The 19457-nt window shown below is 39.1% G+C and overlaps 1 protein-coding gene across 1 annotated transcript in view; it reads right to left on the bottom strand.

The window, feature by feature from the left end:
* cib2 (calcium and integrin binding family member 2) overlaps positions 1-19457 on the bottom strand; it is a 48623-nt gene that overhangs the window by 6821 nt on the left and 22345 nt on the right. The window contains exon 3 of the mRNA XM_060903343.1: positions 10194-10305. Within this exon, the coding sequence (XP_060759326.1) occupies positions 10194-10305 (112 nt within the window). The remainder of the gene's footprint in view (positions 1-10193; positions 10306-19457) is intronic.

Here is a 19457-nt window from a genome sequence, read left to right as displayed (position 1 = left end):
CCGGGACAGAGTCCACCAGGGGGCAAGGTATTGTTTTCAGTGGGGTTTGTTTGTTAATGATGTTACGGGAAAATGGCTGGACCAATCTTCATGAAACTTTCAGGATAGATGGGCATTGGTCTCAAATAGAACCTCCAACATTTTGTGGGTCATCCAGTCAAGGTCAAGGTTTTTGTGGCTACTGCTTCATATAGAGATGGTAGCCACTATATCATCGTGCTGTAAGAATGTAAGAGTGTAACAATCGTGCAGTACGGTGTGTTCTGATTGGCTGAGAGCAGCAAAGAATCAGAATCAAAACCATGTTTATTGGCCAAGTATGGTCACACACAAGGTCAAAATCAAGGTCAAGGTCACCAAAAAGGTCAAAATCATTTTTTCGCAATATCTTCTTTCATATTCATCATAAGTGCTACCAGGCGAGGTTTGTTTTGCCTGACAGCTATTATTATTATTATTATTATTATTATTAATAATAATAATAATAATAATACAGAACATACTTTTTATATGTTTATAGTCATATATAATGTTGTGGAAAGTCCATGAAATAAGTCACTTACGTTATAACAGCTATAAACAGTATTTTCCTCACCAGGCTGTCTTTTGTCTTTCTCTTGAATTTTATAAGACAAAAACACACACACACACACACACACACACACACACACACACACACACACACACACACACACACACACACACACATCTTATCCTGTTACCAAGAACGCAAAATAACCTCCATCCTGAATACTCTCCCTTGTTGGAAAACAACAGTTACAGCTTTGCCTCTGATACTGATCTCTGAAGTTCTGACACTGGAAACTTCTCTCAAAAATACTTAAGTAAATGTCTCCTTACAGAAAGCTTATAATATTAAGCCTATCATATTAACAATTACACACATTTTTTTTATTTTGTCTTTGTTGAGCATCCACTATGTAAGTCCCTGTGAAAGTTGTTATTATAGAAATGATAATGTATTAGAATGAGGACATTAATACAAACCTGTGATTTGCCTTTCAGTCAGCACTATTGTCAGAGGTGTGCTGTTACAGAAAAATAATTAATAGTTTCTAAACAATCAGAACTCAATTATACTCTGGTATTGTCAATATTACAATGTACGTTGATGACAAAACAATTTTTGTTGGATGTTATGGACACTATGTATGTGTACTATTGGGACACAGCTCAGAGAGGAGTCCTTTTGTAATTCAATAATTCTGTCTATCACATGAAATTTTAAAAGGTATGGCAGACAAAGCTGCTTTATCGCTGAGGAATACGTTTACAAATCACAAGTCAGCTGCTATCTTTTGTGTTTGTAGATTGCCAGAAACTGTTCCCATGGTTTCATTTAGCAGGCTAATGCAACACAGTCTGGCAATCAGTTTATGGACCTTGCTAGCAAACAGATGTTTTTATAAGTGACAATCCTTTTAACACATGAACATGATGATATTGTGCATCATGATGAACAGTTAAACACTGACTATAATTTAAAAATGTAACATTGGCACTTTTCTACACTATAAAAACGAAAATGTTGAGAAAACTCAAATGATCAAGGCAACATACTGCAAGAGATTTTTGAGTTTTCTCAACTTTTGACTACTGTTATTGACTTTACTAATGTTTTCAAGTTTAGACGAGAGTTCTTCCAACTTGAATCTTCTTGTTCACCCAATTATGATATTCTTGTGAGGCAAGCAATGAAATTTTTGCTTCATTGTCATATACAGTGTCTTGCAAAAGTATTCCTCCCCCCTTGGTGTTTGTCCTGTTTTGTCGCATTACAAGATGGAATTAAAATTGATTTTTGGGGGGTTAGCACCATTTGATTTACACAACATGCCTACAACTTTAAAGGTGAAAATTGTTTTTTTTTTATTGTGACACAAACAATAATTAAGATAAAAAAAAAACAGAAATCTCGAGTGTGCATAGGTATTCACCCCCAAAGTCAATACTTTGTAGAGCCACCTTTTGCTGCAGTTACAGCTGCAAGTCTCTTGGGGTATGTCTCTCTTAGCTTAGCACATCAAACCACTGGGATTTTTGCCCATTCCTCAAGGCAAAACTGCTCCAACTCCTTCAAGTTAGATGGGTCGCGTTGGTGTACAGCAATCTTCAAGTTATGCCACAGATTCTCAATTGGATTGAGGTCTGGGCTTTGACTAGGCCAGGGGTTTTCAAAGTGTGGGAGAGTCAGCCCCCCCTCAGAGAGCAAATAAACAATAGCGCCCCCCCTTACAATTTTTGTTGTTGCTATACTTAATGTTCCATTCGTATTTTTAAAAAATGGTTGTTGTACACATTTTTATTTTTTTATTTTTCACATTTTAAATTTTGTGATTGTTGCGGGCTAAAATGTCTGATGTTGCGGGGGGTGTTCCAAAAAATTGCGATGAAAGTTGCCGTGTTTTTTAGGTTTTTGTTGCGATTACATTGCAGGAGGAAGTGAAAGTTGCGAGAAATTGTTGCGATTTTCTCTTTTTGTGATTAAAATTGAGTGATATGTATAATATTAAGTTATTACTGAAAAACTATTGATTAAAAAAACAGACACTGAGAAATGGTCCTATAAACAACTTTACCAATATAAAAGATTACCAGGACTACAAAAATGCAGAAAAATAGGCTTTACTTATCCAAATGCACCTGTTGGTTCAAAAGTTAAAGTGCAGAGAACCTCACAGCACAACATGAAGTTACCTTAAAATATAATATAAATGCCTCAGCTTTCATATAAGAAAAAAAACTATTAATACTAGTACTGTGTGCAGGCAGTCTCTCCTGAAGACTAAATTAAACAATAATTATAAACTAATAAAATAAATGGCTCAGGCTTCATAGAAGAAAAAAACAAATTTGAACAGAATCTCACAGTATGATGCTGAAGCTGCCTAAACAATGGAAAATAAAATACCATTTTGGCAAAAATGTTGGCATCCATTAATTTCTTGTATTAAGTAAAAAAAATAAAGTGCACACAGTCCTTCACTGTAAACATAACACACTTTCAGTAACAGAATTTAAGCCTACATAAACACTGACTCGCACATCATGCAATGTTGCCAGATACTGCTGACATTTTCCAGTCCAAAATATGTTCAAAACCCGCCAAAATGCACTTGAAACTGCCCCACACTTTGAAAAGCCCTAGACTAGGCCATTCCAAGACATTTAAATGTTTCCCTTTAAACAACTCCAGTGTAGCTTTAGCAGTATGTTTAGGATCATTGTCCTGCTGGAATGTGAACCTTCATCCCAGTCTCAAATCTCTGGTTGACTCAAACAGGTTTTCCTCCAGAATTGCCCTGTATTTAGTGCCATCCATCTTTCCTTCAATCCTGACCAACTTTCCTGTCCCTGCAGATGAAAAACATCCCCACAGCATGATGCTGCCACCACCATGCTTCACTGTAGGAATGGTGATCTCAGGGTGTTGGGAAGTGTTAGGTTTGTGCCACACATGGCATTTCCCATGATGGCCAAAAAGTTCAATTTTAATCTCATTTGACCAGAGAATATTCTTCCATGTGTTTGGGGAGTCTGACACATGCTGTTGGGCAAACTCCAAACATGTTTTCTTATTTTTTTTCTTTAAGCAATGGCTTTTTTCTGGCCACTCTTCTATAAAGTCACGCTTTGTGGAGTGTACGGCTTAAAGTGATCCTATAGACAGATACTCCCATTTCCACTGTGGATCTTTGCAGCTCCTTCAGTGTTATCTTTGGTGCATCTCTGATTAATGCCCTCCTTGCCCGGTCTGTGAGTTTTGGTGGGCGGCCTTCTCGTCAGATTTGTAGTGGTGCCATATTCTTTCCATTTTGCTATAATGGATTTAATGGAGCTCCGTGGGATATTCAATGTTTGGGATATTTTTTATAACCCAACCCTGATCTATACTTCTTCACAACTTTGTCAGAAATGGCGAGCCGAGGTGAAGTGAGGACCCAAGAGCAGACTCAAAACAGGCAGTGTACAGAAAAGAACTTCTTTAATGAAGTTGAAGGCAGAGGTACAATAGGGCTCAGGCAAAAATCAGTGGTCAAAGAACGGGCCAAGAGGTCAAAACACAGAAGAGCAGGCAGGCACGGTCAGGGACAAAAACAGGACAGAAAAATCTTCACAAAAACTGAAGAAAACAGGGACAAGGGAGACCCAGGTAGAGGAAGCAAAAAACACAATCCAGAAGAACAGGCAGGTAAAACAGGGACAAAAACTGGACAGAAAAATAGACCCAAAAAAACAAACCCGGAACAATACAGGCAGGGGGAATCGAGAAGTCACGACACCAAAGGACTGTAGCAAGGCAAGAAAAGTCTGCAAGAGACAGTCTGGCAACTGGAGTAGCTCCAAACAGCTCTTAAGAAGGCCCTGGTTGATGGGAGAGGAGTGGTAGCAGGTGTGGGAGTGGCTTCAGGGAAAATGGCCTACAGCAGGGCAGGACTGAATTCCTGTCCCGGATCCGGCCTGGAGCCAGCATGGAAGTCCCACAAACTCAGGCATGGATGGACTGGACTGGACTGTGACACTCTGACCTGTTTGGAGGCTCCTTGGTTTTCATGTTGCTTGCTTAGTAGTGTTGCAGAGCCAGGGTCCTTCCAGAACAGGTTGAGTTAAACAGACATCATGTGACAGATCATGTGACCCTTTGATTGCACACAGGTGGATCTTAATCAACTAATTATGTGACTTATGAAGTGAATTGGTTGGACCAGCTCTTATTTAGGGATAGAGGTGGAAAAACTGGATTGACAAAGTAAAAGTCCTGCTTAGGTTTTCCTTCTGCCTGTGCTCTCAACACAGGTGATTTCACCAATTAGCTGATCAACCTGGCTTAGGGGATGTGGTAATTAGGATCAGCTGGTTCATTGAATTGGCTGGAGCAAAAATGTGGCAGGGTTTTTACTTTCTGCACCCGGGTTTTTCCACCTCTGTTTAGGGATTTCATATGAAAGGGGGTGAATACCTATGCACACTCCAGATTTCTGTTTTTCATCTTAATTATCGTTTGTGTCATAATAAAACAACAATTTTCACCTTTAAAGTGGTAGGCATGTTGTGTAAATCAAATGGTGCTAACCCCCCAAAATCCATTTTAATTCCAGCTTGTAATGCGACAAAACAGGACAAACACCAAAGGGGCATGAGTACTTTTGCAAGACATTGTATTTCCACCTTCAACAAACACAGAAATTCTTATTGAATAAACATACAATTCTTGACAATTACTTCTGTCTTAAATGCACTAATATGAGGAGAAAACACTTCCTAGAAGGAACATACAAGATGGACAGTCTGAGACCATTCAGAGTAGCAATGAGCAGTAAGTTGTCTTAATACGAGCCTTTTGTTTCCCTTAGAATATTCAAGTAAATATTTGATTAAGAGATGTTGATCCTGGGTCAGAGAAAGGCCAATCTGTAGGGGAACAACACTGACGTAAAAAGCACTTAGACTCAATGATGTGTGGTGAATCACATCACTTGAACATGAAAGGCTAATTAGCAGCCAGCCTTGGACTGAGTATGGACAGAGATTTACGTTTATGAACTCCAGGAAGACTTTTGGAGGCTGTGTGCTGTCAGAGGCTCATCAATTCCAGTGTGAACAGTCTCCTTCAGTATGGGCCACCTCTGTGTGGGGGTTTACAGCCCCACTAACCACACGACATATTTACAGGAAGGAACAATTACATCACCAGCAAGGACACATTATGGTCATCGTGCCTGATCAGGAAAAGTTCACTGGAGAGTCAGAGATCAGGTCTGATGCAGGAAATGGTAATAAATTATATTTTAGTTGAAGACAGTTAATCCTAAAATACACTAGTGTTGACTCCATTGTTGCCTAATTAAACCAAAGTCTCTTTGGCATAAATTGTCTTGTAAATAGCTAAATGAGAATATAGACTATACCTTTTACATTGCATGCACATATAACAGAAAGCTAAATTCTGTCCAAGTTGGGACAAACAGCTATGTATTGTGTAACTTTTATTTTTAAATATATTTTTAAAGAGACCCAAATAATAAGTAAGAAATAAAACACAACAGGGTGCACGACTATAGAAAAATAAGTAACGGTGTGGCGGTGTGCTGTGTTTTCTGATGATAGTCCGTATTATAGGAAGTGTTTATTCCTCTTATAACATATAGGTCAACAATTGCAATATTTATTTTATTATAAGATTGATATATCATACTTTGAACTGTTTATAGTTACATATTTATGGAATGTCTGCAAGACAAAGCTCTAAGAATGGGGACTCCTTTCATAAATGTTAAATAAACCTCTCCCAACAGAAACCTTCACCAAAAACATTTTTAAAATCCATTTTTAGTATTAGGCTTACATTATGTAGAATGTCCTCCATACAAAACCCCAGTGAGTTGTTACTAGAGCAACTATAACATATTAGAACAGGCAGAGTAATATACAGTTGTGGTCAGAAGTTTACATACAGTTTCATGAATGTCATCTTGGATATGAATATTATGGCAATATTTGGGCTTTCAGTCATTTCTTTGAACTGTTCTTTTTCTGTGGCAGAATGTACAGCATACATCTTTAATGTAAAAAACACACTAGAATTTGGTGCACAAGTTTTAATTTTCTTTGGGTTTTCTGAAATCAATACAGGGTCAAAATTATACATACAGGGTCAAAAATATACATACAGCACACCTAATATTTGGGTAAAATGTCTCTTCACAAGATTCACTTTGACTAAACATTTTTGTTTACTATGAACAAGCTTCTGGCAGAATTCAGAATTTCATGACGCTTCATGGTAGAATTGGTAGAGTTCAATTAAATTTGTTTTTTTCTTGGCATGGACTCGACTTATAAGCACGGTCCATATATTTTCAATAGGGGACTTGTTTTAACCTTAATGTTAGCCTGCTTTATCCTCCACAACCAGCTCTGATGTGTGTTTGGGTTCATTGTCCTGTTGTAACTCCCAAGTCCCAAGTCATGTTCAAGTTTCTGATGGTTTATGCTGAAGAATTCTGAGGTAGTCCTCCTTCTTCATTATTCCATCCCCTTTGTGCAATGAACCAGTTCCACTGGCAGCAAAACAGCCCCAGAGCATGATGATCCTACCACCACCAGCAGCTGGTACAGTGTCCCTCTGTACATGGCACGGGCGATTGCTCTAAGACAACGAGGGAGGCTCAGCCTCCTCTAAAAATGATGAACATCGTGTAGGATGAATTGCGCTAGGCTTATGTTATAGCCGACCTTATAACATTGCTATTTCAGATCCAGAATCATAGAAATATATGTGCTCAACCCAACTACAGTGCAAAATCATTCCGTTATAACTTTCCCCAGTTCGCCTAATGTGTGCATGAGTTTTTCCCCCTCGTGACAACGCGATGCAGCCCAGCCTCAGTGGACTTCAATGGCATTTGGGAGCTATGCGCTTTTCAATATCAAAATGCAAGACGATTATTGGACAAATACTGCGAAAACGCCCGCCCATGGACTCCCACGGACTCCCAGCCTCACAGTGGGAGGGACATGGCAAAGCTTTCCGCAAGGAGACTGGTGATTGGTGAAAGCGGACGGATATTTTCTTTGATTGACAGCTCGTTTCAAATATAGACAGGCAGCGGTGAATTTCAGTTCAGTCCCATGTGGATTCGCAAGTGGTGTGGTGTATTGTAAGAGATCAGCTTACATTTCGATTTCATTCATTACATACGGTTTCTACCAGCTTTTTTAGTTTGTATATATTTTCATTGTAAATAAAGTGTAAATATAGTATTGTCAAGTTTGCTATCTTAGTTCCAGAAATTTCGTTTATTTGAGTGACTGAACTTGAACTTGAGGGGGCTAGTCAGCTAGCAAGAAAGCTGCGCACGGATACCAAGCATTGTTGATTTAATTTTGGCGAGAAGCCATTTGCCAGTCTTCCTTTCAAGGAAAAAAATTAAAATTAAAGAGCAGGGTAGACCAATGCCTCAAATTGACTTGGTGAAAAAGGTAGGGAATAATACTCGTTTCTTTCAGCTCTCCTGGTACGAGAAAGTGAATTGGCTAACAGCAAGTGACCCACATCAACAACAGTAAATAGGCTACTTTAGTAATATGTCATGGATGGACCAAAAATATAGAATCTATTTAAAATGTTTATGCTGAGTATATTATATTGGAATATATATTTTTCTGGATATGAATTAAACACAGCTACAATTTGGAAAACATTTTTAAACAAAAACACAGCCGAGAACATTTCACACTACAGACCTGGATTAAAAGTGAAGGGTTATCAAAATTGTCAATAAAACATTTCTCCGTCAAAATAAGTAAAATATAGGGAAAGTGTCATTGAATGAAATGCGTGGCACCCAGCTCTATGTTTGGCTCCCCAAGGTCAGTGCTTGTGCCTATTCCAGAACACTCTGCTGTTACTGCTGAGGTTCCTGACAAAAAGCTGCTTTCAATAATGATCAATTTTTAAACAACATGCCACATGCCACAATTTTAAAATATAAAATGTTAAAATATACCCCCCCAACACCACCATCATGTATATTGGACAGTAGGCTAATGGGCCAAAAGAACCTGTTATTTCACAGTTTGTGACTCTGCCAACAATCAGCCAGATCAGAGGCAAGAGTATGGGCAAAATTGATGTTTTTTCTTTTAAAATCTGGAAATACCGTAACCGACCAGCCTCCCCTGTTTGAAAGACTACCAGCTGCCACTGGTACATGGTGATCATTGTGGCCAAACAACTCAATCTTTGTCTCATCTGACCATACAGCTGTCCTCCAGAAGGCTTTTTCTTTGTCCATGTGGTCAGCTTCAAACTTTAGTTAAGTTTGAAGGTGTCAATTTTGGAGCAAGGGGTTATTTCTTTGATAGCAACCTCTTAGTCCATGTTGATCTGAACTGTAGACAGTGATCCCTCAGCTTCCAGTTCATGGCAGGGCTGTGCCATGGTGGTTCCCAGGTTGTTCCTGACCATCCAAACCAATTTCCTTTCAGCTGAGGGTGACAGTTTGGGTTTTCTTGAAGCAAAGTGGCTTGGCAAAGTGACTACACCTCACAATAACTTGGATACAATTGCTTGAACTGATCTTGGAATTTGCAGTTGTTTAGAAATGGCTCCAAGAGACATTCTGGAGTCGTATATATCTGCAAACCTCTTTCTCAGATCTGCACTGAGCTCCTTGGACTTTCCCATTTTATTGTGTGTTGGTCAGTCCAATAAGTGCTGTAAACAAGCCCTTTTTATGAAGGCATAGAGAATCTACCGGCTGTAGTCAATTATGATCACTAACAGGAAATTAAGTGACCTCGGCCTTGGCAAGATAAGAGACATTTTGGAAGTTTCAGCACCTCTGAATTAATAATCTAAGTGAGCGTATGTACATTTTTGACCTTATATGTATAATTTTGACCCTGTGTTAATTTCAGAAAACCCAAAGAAAATTTAAACTTGTGCACCAAATTCTAGTGTTTTTTTTAATTAAAGATGTATGCTATACATTCTGCCACAGAAAAAGAACAGTTCAAATAAATTACTGCAAGCCCAAATATTGCCATGACATTCATATCCAAGAAGACATTTACACTGTATGTAAACTTCTGACCACAGCTGTAAACCTGCCATCTGAATACAACTGGAACTATTGCCAGAGCTGCTGTTATAGAAAACTGAGTAACACCTTCTGACCAATCAGATTCAAGAATTCAACATCGCTGTGAAATAATGCTTTTTAAGAGTTGACACCCAGGATCTAAACCATTAAATACTTATTTTATTACTTGGTATTTCTTAGTTTGCTAGAACAATCTACTCACAACATTTGCAAATAAAGAAGCTTTGCACTAAATTCTCACGTTCAAGATTAAGTACACAGTATGCTTGTTTACAACCATGAAAATCCAAAAGTGCGAACTTAATATCCTGATACAGCATAATTTCATAGAGTGTTAACTTTAACAAGCTCAGTGGTGCACACTCCCCTTCCTTTCACATGCTGTTCAATATCTTCAAAACAAAAAAATCAATGGTTCCACTGAGATCCAGTTTCACACCATAAAATCAAGTGTCTGTTAGATTTCATATCAAATCTAAGGTTTAATCTGGATCATTGAACAAATGTTTGGACTACTAATACTTGAGTATTCACTGTATGTTGCGGTGTTAAAAGTAGCATTACCTTCAGCTCGGGCATATTGACTATGAGGCTTAAAGGGACTTTAACATCAGGCTCATTTGTGTAATCCATGGGAACTAAATGTGGAGCCAATTCATGGTATCTTCCATGTAACCTGGAAAGAGATCAACAAGTTACTACTAAGTTCATTGTTTCCATATAAATCACACTTTCTGCCCAATTTTAAGCCTGAAACTATAATCATTTATCACAAAATATCTGCACAAGTTAACACAAATGACCAGGTCTATGACCAGGGCCTGTGATATTTTACAGGAACATCTCCTGGATGATAATCAACTAAGTCTGATAAACTGCAACATCTTTCTAATCATTATATGCAGATAATTGTTTTCTTACAGCAGTAATGTGCTCAGGAATGGCACAATCCATAGCAATATACAGGACATCTATACAAATGATTGATCTTCTGATGCTGTATATATAGTATTGGCTACGATTTAGATTTAGAAGCAGATGTCTCATAGAGAGCTGTGAAAAATGCACTTCTCATACATTTGAGAAATTCAATTATCAATGACCCAACTTAATGTAATATTTTACTGGCCGAGGGGGAATGTAATAATGTGATTGGCAAAAGAGGCAGATTTCACAAGGCTATTTTGTCCATTTGCTCAAACGTAGACACTTGGAGCACTTCCAGAAAGCTGTGACTGATGACTCAGTCTGAGCATGACAACTAGTGAAAGAGAGAGAGAGAGAGAGAGAGAGGCTCCAACTTTAATGAGATGGGGGAAAAATACATTGGCACAAAGATGTTTCATAAAAATCAATACTGGAAAGATTGAGTGCAAGCAAGCATGCACGCATATGTCCTAATATCACACACAAGAAAGAAGATCTGAATACAAATGTTGTCTTGTTATGACTAAGAAAATGATAGTAAATCTAGGCTGAAGAAGAAAAACCTCTGGTTTTACAGGCCCAATGATTTCATAACTACAGTGGGGCAAAAAAGTATTTAGTCAGCCACCAATTGTGCAAGTTCTCCCACTTAAAAAGATGAAAGAGGCCTGTAATTTTCATCACAGGTACACTTCAACTATGAGAGACAGAATGGGGGGAAAGAATCCAGGAAATCACATTGTAGGATTTTTAATGAATTAATTGGTAAATTCCTCGGTAAAATAAGTATTTGGTCACCTACAAACAAGTAAGATTTCTGGCTCTCACAGACCTGTAACTTCTTCTTTAAGAGGCTCCTCTGTCCTCCACTCGTTACCTGTATTAATGGCACCTGTTTGAACTCGTTATCAGTATAAAAGACACCTGTCCACAACCTCAAACAGTCACACTCCAAACTCCACTATGGCCAAGACCAAAGAGCTGTCAAAGGACACCAGAAACAAAATTGTAGACCTGCACCAGGCTGGGAAGACTGAATCTGCAATAGGTAAGCAGCTTGGTGTGAAGAAATCAACTGTGGGAGCAATTATTAGAAAATGGAAGACATACAAGACCACTGATAATCTCCCTCGATCTGGGGCTCCACGCAAGATCTCACCCCGTGGGGTCAAAATGATCACAAGAACGGTGAGCAAAAATCCCAGAACCACACGGGGGGACCTAGTGAATGACCTGCAGAGAGCTGGGACCAAAGTAACAAAGGCTACCATCAGTAACACACTACGCCGCCAGGGACTTGAATCCTGCAGTGCCAGACGTGTCCCCCTGCTTAAGCCAGTACATGTCCAGGCCCGTCTGAAGTTTGCTAGAGAGCATTTGGATGATCCAGAAGAGGATTGGGAGAATGTCATATGGTCAGATGAAACCAAAATAGAACTTTTTGGTAAAAACTCAACTTGTCGTGTTTGGAGGAGAAAGAATGCTGAGTTGCATCCAAAGAACACCATACCTACTCTGAAGCATGGGGGTGGAAACATCATGCTTTGGGGCTGTTTTTCTGCAAAGGGACCAGGACGACTGATACGTGTAAAGGAAAGAATGAATGGGGCCATGTATCATGAGATTTTGAGTGAAAACCTCCTTCCATCAGCAAGGGCATTGAAGATGAAACGTGGCTGGGTCTTTCAGCGTGACAATGATCCCAAACACACCGCCTGGGCAACGAAGGAGTGGCTTCGTAAGAAGCATTTCAAGGTCCTGGAGTGGCCTAGCCAGTCTCCAGATCTCAACCCCATAGAAAATCTTTGGAGGGAGTTGAAAGTCCGTGTTGCCCATCGACAGCCCCAAAACATCACTGCTCTAGAGGAGATCTGCATGGAGGAATGGGCCAAAATACCGGCAACAGTGTGTGAAAACCTTGTGAAGACTTACAGAAAACATTTGACCTCTGTCATTGCCAACAAAGGGTAGATAACAAAGTATTGAGATTAACTTTTGTTATTGACCAAATACTTATTTTCCACCATAATTTGCAAATAAATTCTTTAAAAATCAGACAATGTGATTTTCTGGATTTTTTTTTCTCATTTTGTCTCTCATAGTTGAGGTACAACCCCGATTCCAAAAAAGTTGGGACAAAGTACAAATTGTAAATAAAAACGGAACGCAATGATGTGGAAGTTTCAAAATTCTATATTTTATTCAGAATAGAACATAGATGACATATCAAATGTTTAAACTGAGAAAATGTATCATTTTAAGAGAAAAATTAGGTGATTTTAAATTTCATGACAACAACACATCTCAAAAAAGTTGGGACAAGGCCATGTTTACCACTGTGAAACATCCCCTTTTCTCTTTACAACAGTCTGTAAATGTCTGGGGACTGAGGAGACAAGTTGCTCAAGTTTAGGGATAGGAATGTTAACCCATTCTTGTCTAATGTAGGATTCTAGTTGCTCAACTGTCTTCGGTCTTTTTTTGTCGTATCTTCCGTTTTATGATGCGCCAAATGTTTTCTATGGGTGAAAGATCTGGACTGCAGGCTGGCCAGTTCAGTACCCGGACCCTTCTTCTACGCAGCCATGATGCTGTAATTGATGCAGTATGTGGTTTGACATTGTCATGTTGGAAAATGCAAGGTCTTCCCTGAAAGAGACGTCGTCTGGATGGGAGCATATGTTGCTCTAGAACCTGGATATACCTTTCAGCATTGATGGTGTCTTTCCAGATGTGTAAGCTGCCTATGCCACACGCACTAATGCAACCCCATACCATCAGAGATGCAGGCTTCTGAACTGAGCGCTGATAACAACTTGGGTCGTCCTTCTCCTCTTTAGTCCGAATGACACGGCGTCCCTGGTTTCCATAAAGAACTTCAAATTTTGATTTGTCTGACCACAGAACAGTTTTCCACTTTGCCACAGTCCATTTTAAATGAGCCTTGGCCCAGAGAAGATGTCTGCGCTTCTGGATCATGTTTAGCTACGGCTTCTTCTTTGAACTATAGAGTTTTAGCTGGCAACGGCGGATGGCACGGTGAATTGTGTTCACAGATAATGTTCTCTGGAAATATTCCTGAGCCCATTTTGTGATTTCCAATACAGAAGCATGCCTGTATATGATGCAGTGCCGTCTAAGGGCCCGAAGATCACGGGCACCCAGTATGGTTTTCCGGCCTTGACCGTTATGCACAGAGATTCTTCCAGATTCTCTGAATCTTTTGATGATATTATGCACTGTAGATGATGATATGTTCAAACTATTTGCAATTTTACACTGTCGAACTCCTTTCTGATATTGCTCCACTATTTGTCGGCACAGAATTAGGGGGATTGGTGATCCTCTTCCCATCTTTACTTCTGAGAGCCGCTGCCACTCCAAGATGCTCTTTTTATACCCAGTCATGTTAATGACCTATTGCCAATTGACCTAATGAGTTGCAATTTGGTCCTCCAGCTGTTCCTTTTTTGTACCTTTAACTTTTCCAGCCTCTTATTGCCCCATCCCAACTTTTTTGAGATGTGTTGCTGTCATGAAATTTCAAATGAGCCAATATTTGGCATGAAATTTCAAAATGTCTCACTTTCGACATTTGATATGTTGTCTATGTTCTATTGTGAATACAATATCAGTTTTTGAGATTTGTAAATTATTGCATTCCGTTTTTATTTACAATTTGTACTTTGTCCCAACTTTTTTGGAATCGGGGTTGTATACCTATGATGAAAATTACAGGCCTCTCTCATCTTTTTAAGTGGGAGAACTTGCACAATTGGTGACTGACTAAATACTTTTTTGCCCCACTGTATGTTAATGTCTGAAACGATGAATAAAGTTCAGCACAATAATTTAGCTAAATAACAAATAACATCAATTCAGTGCCATGACATCTGATCCTGTGAAATCTTGTTAATTAAATTGAATAACTTGTCATATATACAGTATTGACCCAGTTTATCTTTAATTATAAACTGAAAATGTTACTTTCATATCTAACAAAAAATTCCAGTCACATTAGCATTATGAGAGAGAGAGAGAGAGAGAGAGAGAGAGAGAGAGAGAGTGGCCTTAGACAACATTTGGACCCAAATCAGGTCACTGTAGATGACAACCTGAAATGATTGGTGATAACTGTTTCCTAACCCTGCATAATAGTGTCACCACTGTGTTAGTGTGTCGGCTGGACGGGAAGAAGTGTGTGTTTTATGAAGGTCATAAAGAACAGGACTCCATTAGGTTGGGAGGTGATTGTCCATTTTGTTTCCTGTGCTCCACTGGCCCTGTTATCCAACCTAATCTCAGTGTCACTGTAAAGGAATCATTCACCCAAATGAATCAAATGAGGCTTGTCTTTTTTGTGTGTAAGAGCAACAGAGATAGAACCGCTATAATGAATAGTAAAAGCTATGGGGAAATGAACTTACAAAGGGACATTGATATTCCACAGTATGCTTACTTTTTTCAATTGGTTCCTTAGGATTAAATTCACAACAGCAACTACTGCACAATGCGACACAAAAAGAATCAGGTTTTAGTGTGGTGTAAAACATTTCCTTCACCATTTCCTATTATGGTGTCTACAGGATATGCTGAGCTTAAAAGCAGCTATATATTAAATATGAAAACATGACAGAGCTGCACACAGTCTCCGATAGTGGCTTGGTGCATGACAATATTCCTTGTGAATGGCTCCATGACAGAAATACTGAAAGCAGCAGGTGATGCAGCACTCTGAAGACAGGAGATAAAAGCCAGTAATGGCTTACTGCTGAGGAATAAGCTGAGGCTTTAGTAGCCATTAGAAGCTAATATATTAAACATCTCATTACCCCTCATCCATAGGAAATAAATGCAAGGTTTTTCTTTCACAAGCGAGCACTTAGGTAGTATATCATACAGCATCCTTCCTACTAATTCTAATAGCACATCCATTCTTCATTTAGAGAAATTCTCATTTTGGCAAGAGTTTTATCCCTTTGGCAGGAGCAGCACTCACTGAAAAATGTATGTAATTATGTATATTTATGTTTGTGTTAATATCACTGATGGATATATTTTATGCAGTGCTGCAGTTTGTGTGTGTGTGTGTGTGTGTGTGTGTGTCTCCATATATACATATAGACATAAGTGTTTTACTGGGAAATACACCATTCGTATCTTTCATACGAATTACATCCAGGACAAGGAGAACGGCAATCATGACACTGTATGGGGTACCTTTTGACCCTAAAAAACATAGAAAATTTGTCTATGTTTAACTCTGAATGCAAAATCTTTGATTAAGAAAGAAAAGTCAGTAACAGAATTACATCAGAAAAGAACAAACTTTCATTTCTTAAAATTCAAACCAAGATTTATCTGAAGCAACATTGCTATAATTGGGGTGATGATTTTTAAATGTGATTTTCAGTACATTTTGCCTTGGATTCCATACTTTAGCAATATCACTGAGCTGGCAAGTTAAGGCAATCTGAATAATTTCATAATTTTGACCTCTCTGCTAAAGAATTGCCCATATATATATATATATATATATATATATATATATATATATATATATAGTGGTGCTTGAAAGTTTGTGAACCCTTTAGAATTTTCTATATTTCTGCATAAATATAACCTAAAACATCATCAGATTTTCACACAAGTCCTAAAAATAGATAAAGAGAACCCAGTTAAACAAATGAGACAAAAATATTATACTTGGTCATTTATTTATTTATTGAGGAAAATGATCCAATATTACATATCTATGAGTGGCAAAAGTATGTGAACCTTTGCTTTCAGTATCTGGTGTGACCCCCTTGTGCAGCAATAACTGCAACTAAACATTTCCGGTAACTGTTGATCAGTCCTGCACACTGGCTTGGAAAAATTTTAGCCCATTCCTCTGTACAGAACAGCTTCAAGTCTGGGATGTTGGTGGGTTTCCTCACATGAACTGCTCGCTTCAGGTCCTTCCACAACATTTCGATTGGATTAAGGTCAGGACTTTGACTTGGCCATTCCAAAACATTAACTTTATTCTTCTTTAACCATTCTTTGGTAGAATGACTTGTGTGCTTAGGGTCGTTGTTCTGCTGCGTGACCCACCTTCTCTTGAGATTCAGTTCATGGACAGATGTCCTGACATTTTCCTTTAGAACTTGCTGGTATGATTCAGAATTCATTGTTCCATCAATGATGGCAAGCCGTCCTGGCCCAGATGCAGCAAAAGGGGCCCAAGCCATGATACTACCACCACCATGTTTCACAGATGGGATAAGGTTCTTATGCTGGAATGCAGTGTTTTCGTTTCTCCAAATATAACGCTTCTCATTTTAAAAAATGATTTTCTATTCTGGTCTCATCTGTCCACAAAAATTTTTCCAATAGCCTTCTGGAGTGTCCACGTGATCTTTAGCAAACTGCAGATGAGCAACAATGTTCTTTTTGAAGAGCAGTGCAACCCTCCTTGCAACCCTGCCATGCACACCATTGTTGTTCAGTGTTCTCCTGATGGTGGACTCATGAACATTAACATTAGCCAATGTGAGAGAGGCCTTCGGTTGCTTAGAAGTTACCCTGGGGTCCTTTGTGACCTCACCGACTATTACACACCTTGCTCTTGCATCTTTGTTGGACAACCACTCCTGGGGAGGGTAACAATGGCCTTGAATTTCCTCCATTTGTACACAATCTGTCTGACTGTGGATTGGTGGAGTCCAAACTCTTTAGAGATGGTTTTGTAACCTTTTCCAGCCTGATGAGCATCAACAACGCTTTTTCTGAGGTCCTCAGAAATCTCCTTTGTTTGTGCCATGATACACTTCCACAAACATGTGTTGTAAAGATCAGACTTAGATAGATCCCTGTTCTTTAAATAAAACAGGGTGCCCACTCACATCTGATTGTCATCCCATTGATTGAAAACACCTGACTCTAGTTTCACCTTCAAATTAACTGCTAATCCTAGAGGTTCACATACAGTGGTGCTTGAAAGTTTGTGAACCCTTTAGAATTTTCTATATTTCTGCATAAATATGACCTAAAACATCATCAGATTTTCACACAAGTCCTAAAAGTAGATAAAGAGAACCCACTTCAACAAATGAGACAAAAATATTATACTTGGTCATTTATTTATTGAGGAAAATGAGCCAATATTACATATCTGTGAGTGGCAAAAGTATGTGAACCTTTGCTTTCAGTATCTGGTGTGACCCCCTTGTGCAGCAGTAACTGCAACTAAACATTTCCGGTAACTGTTGAGCAGTCCTGCACACCGGCTTGGAGGAATTTTAGCCCATTCCTCCATACAGAACAGCTTCAGGTCTGGGATGTTGGTGGGTTTCCTCACATGAACTGCTCGCTTTAGGTCCTTCCACAACATTTCGATTGGATTAAGGTCAGGACTTTGACTTGGCCATTCCAAAACATTAACTTTATTCGTCTTTAACCATTCTTTGATAGAACGACTTGTGTGCTTAGGGTCGTTGTCTTGCTGCATGACCCACCTTCTCTTGAGATTCAGTTCATGGACAGATGTCCTGACATTTTCCTTTAGAATTCACTGGTATAATTCAGAATTCATTGTTTCATCGACGATGGCAAGCTGTCCTGGCCCAGATGCAGCAAAACAGGCCCAAACCATGATACTACCACCACCATGTTTCACAGATGGGATAAGGTTCTTATGCTGGAATGCAGTGTTTTCCTTTCTCCAAACATAACACTTCTCATTTAAACCAAAAAGTTCTATTTTGGTCTCATCCAGCCACAAAACATTTTTCCATTAGCCTTCTGGCTTGTCCACATGATCTTTATCAAACTGCAGACGCGCAGCAATGTTCTTTTTGGAGAGCAGTGGCTTTCTCCTTACAACCCTGCCATGCACACCATTGTTGTTCAGTGTTCTCCTGATGGTGGACTCATGAACATTAACATTAGCCAATGTGAGAGAGGCCTTCAGTTGCTTAGAAGTTACCCTGGGGTCCTTTGTGACCTCGCTGACTATTACACGCCTTGCTCTTGGAGTGATCTTTGTTGGTCGACCACTCCTGGGGAGGGTAACAATGGTCTTGAATTTCCTCCATTTGTACACAATGTGTCTGACTGTAGATTGGTGGAGTCCAAACTCTTTAGAGATGGTTTTGTAACCTTTTCCAACCTGATGAGCATCAACAATGCTTTTTCTGAGGTCCTCAGAAATCTCCTTTGTTCGTGCCATGATACACTTCCACAAACATGTGTTGTGAAGATCAGACTTTGATAGATCCCTGTTCTTTAAATAAAACAGGGTGCCCACTCTCACCTGATTGTCATCCCACTGATTGAAAACACCTGACTCTAATTTCACCTTCAAATTAACTGTTAATCCTAGAGGTTCACATACTTTTGCCACTCACAGATATGTAATATTGGATCATTTTCCTCAATAAATAAATGACCAAGTATAATATTTTTGTCTCATTTGTTTAACTGGGTTCTTGTTATCTACTTTTAGGGCTTGTGTGAAAATCTGATGATGTTTTAGGTCATATTTATGCAGAAATATAGAAAATTCTAAAGGGTTCACAAACTTTAAAGCACCACTGTACTTTTGCCACTCACAGATATGTAATATTGGATCATTTTCATCAATAAATAAATGACCAAGTATAATATTTTTGTCTCATTTGTTTAACTGGGTTCTCTTTATCTACTTTTAAGCACCAATATGGCGGCAGGGTGGTGTAGTGGTTAGCGCTGTTGCTTCACAACAAGAAGGTCCAGGTTCGAGCCCTGTGGCCGGCGAGGGCCTTTCCGTGTGGAGTTTTCATGTTCTTCCCATGTCTGCATGGGTTGCTCCGGTTTCCCCCAAAGACATGCAGGTTAGGTTAACTGGTGACTCTAAATTGACCGTAGGTGTGAGTGTGA

Source organism: Neoarius graeffei, chromosome 2 (genome assembly GCF_027579695.1).
Source record: "Neoarius graeffei isolate fNeoGra1 chromosome 2, fNeoGra1.pri, whole genome shotgun sequence".
NCBI lineage: Eukaryota > Metazoa > Chordata > Actinopteri > Siluriformes > Ariidae > Neoarius > Neoarius graeffei.
The sequence above is the reverse complement of the archived record's forward strand: the minus strand, read 5'-3'. Positions and strand labels throughout refer to the sequence as shown.